The sequence below is a fragment of the Sinocyclocheilus rhinocerous genome, unplaced genomic scaffold, assembly GCF_001515625.1.
Source record: "Sinocyclocheilus rhinocerous isolate Xijiao unplaced genomic scaffold, SAMN03320098_v1.1 scaffold1493, whole genome shotgun sequence".
In the NCBI taxonomy this organism is placed as follows: domain Eukaryota; kingdom Metazoa; phylum Chordata; class Actinopteri; order Cypriniformes; family Cyprinidae; genus Sinocyclocheilus; species Sinocyclocheilus rhinocerous.
This window is the reverse complement of record NW_015640467.1, coordinates 1,050,341-1,052,010: the sequence shown is the minus strand read 5'-3', so window position 1 is coordinate 1,052,010 and position 1,670 is coordinate 1,050,341. Positions and strand designations below refer to the sequence as shown.

The 1,670-nt window shown below is 39.4% G+C and overlaps 1 protein-coding gene across 1 annotated transcript in view; it reads right to left on the bottom strand.

The window, feature by feature from the left end:
• LOC107753075 (potassium voltage-gated channel subfamily H member 2-like) overlaps window positions 1-1,670 on the bottom strand; it is a 122,627-nt gene that overhangs the window by 1,096 nt on the left and 119,861 nt on the right. The window contains exon 4 of the mRNA XM_016569176.1: window positions 1,027-1,515. Coding sequence (XP_016424662.1) covers window positions 1,027-1,515 — 489 coding nt within the window. The remainder of the gene's footprint in view (window positions 1-1,026; window positions 1,516-1,670) is intronic.

Below are 1,670 nucleotides of genomic sequence, written 5' to 3'. Positions count from 1 at the left end.
GGTCTAAGGTAAGACACCAGTCCAGTCTGTGTTGAAACATTACTGTCAATCAACTATCGTGGGAGGGGCCTGTACAGAACTACGTCATTCTGACAGGAATCTCAGAACAGCCTGGTTTGAGAAAGGGGATTTTAAAATAGGGATTTAAAAAAAAACACTGGATGGATTTTTATAATTATAGGATGGATGTGTACACACACTTCCAACATACATTTATGTTCAAACAACTTGAAAAGTGAACTTTACATCCGATGACCCCTTTAATGTCTTTGAAAGAAGTCTCATATGCCATATATTATATTATAATATATTATTATGTATTAATATTTCGAATTAGCTTAAATCTTAATATTTTCAGTTTTCTTTTAAGTTTAGTTTAAGTTTTAGAAATTTTATGTGCTTTTGTCATTTTTATTTTGTTTAAATTTCTATTTAGCTTTAATTTATATTTCAGATTTTATTTTATTTTTGTAATTTTAGTACCTCAAACTTACTTTATTTTAGTTAGTTGCAAATGCAATATCTTAATTTATCAAGGTTTTTTTTGTTTTTGTTTTTTTCAGCTTTATTTTACCAAGGCAACAATTTTTAATAGTTTTTTTTTTGTTAACAATAACAACACTGTCTTGTTCACTAAGGTGGCATTTATTTGATCAAAAATACTGTAAAAATATTTCTAATTTTTACTATTTAAAACAGCTGTTTTCTATGTGAATATCTGTTAAACTGTAATTTATTTCTGTGATGCGCAGCTGTATTTTCAGCATCATTACTCCAGTCTTCAGTGTCACATGATCTTCAGAAATCATTATAATATGCTGATTTGCTGCTCAAGAAACATTTCTGATTATTATTAATGTTGAAAACAGTTGTGCTGCACAATATTTTTGTGAATAGAATAAATGAATAGAAAGTTCAAAAGAAAATCATTTATTTGAAATAGAATATTTTGTAACATTATAAATGTCTTTACTGTCACTTTTGATTAATTGAATGCATCCTTGTGCAATAAGTCAGTTTTCTCACCCGTGCTGCTGCTGGTGGGTCGAGCGCGGTGCTTCCGGTTCCATTCGGGCCGCATGGCCTCGATATCGTCCACTGAAGATGCGCGGCGCATGCTGTGAAAGCTCTCGCGCGAGCGGCTGTTGGTCAGGCTGCAGTTGGACACGGAGGTGTCTGGATTGAGCCGCTGCGGTCGGGGAGAGGAGTGACCCAGGGGCAGCGCGGCGGGGTGCGGCGGGGCCGGAGGAGGGGACGAGGGGTCGCTGCTCAGGAGATTGCACTGGACTTCGGGCAGCAGCGAGGACGGAGAGGCCGCGGCGGGGTTCAGACGGGGCGACTCGTGTTCAGGCAGAGACAGCAGCTCACCCAGAGCCAGGGATTCGTGGCTTTGCGGACAGGATCTGCTGGGGAAACCCGTTCTTCGTCCGGCCTCCAGATCCTCCCGCAGAGAAGATTTACTGTTATTCCTGGAGTTCAGGAGCGGCAGACGTAAACGGATGCCACGAGCGCGATCTACGACAAACAGAGAGAAAATGTCAAAACTCAACATTTTTTTGTACCAAAAAGCGTCATAATTTAGTTGTTTAACTCTTTCTCTGCCATTGACGAGTTATCTCGTCTTTTAGAAGAAAACGCTTCCCCGCCAAAGACGAGTTTTGCTTTTCGTG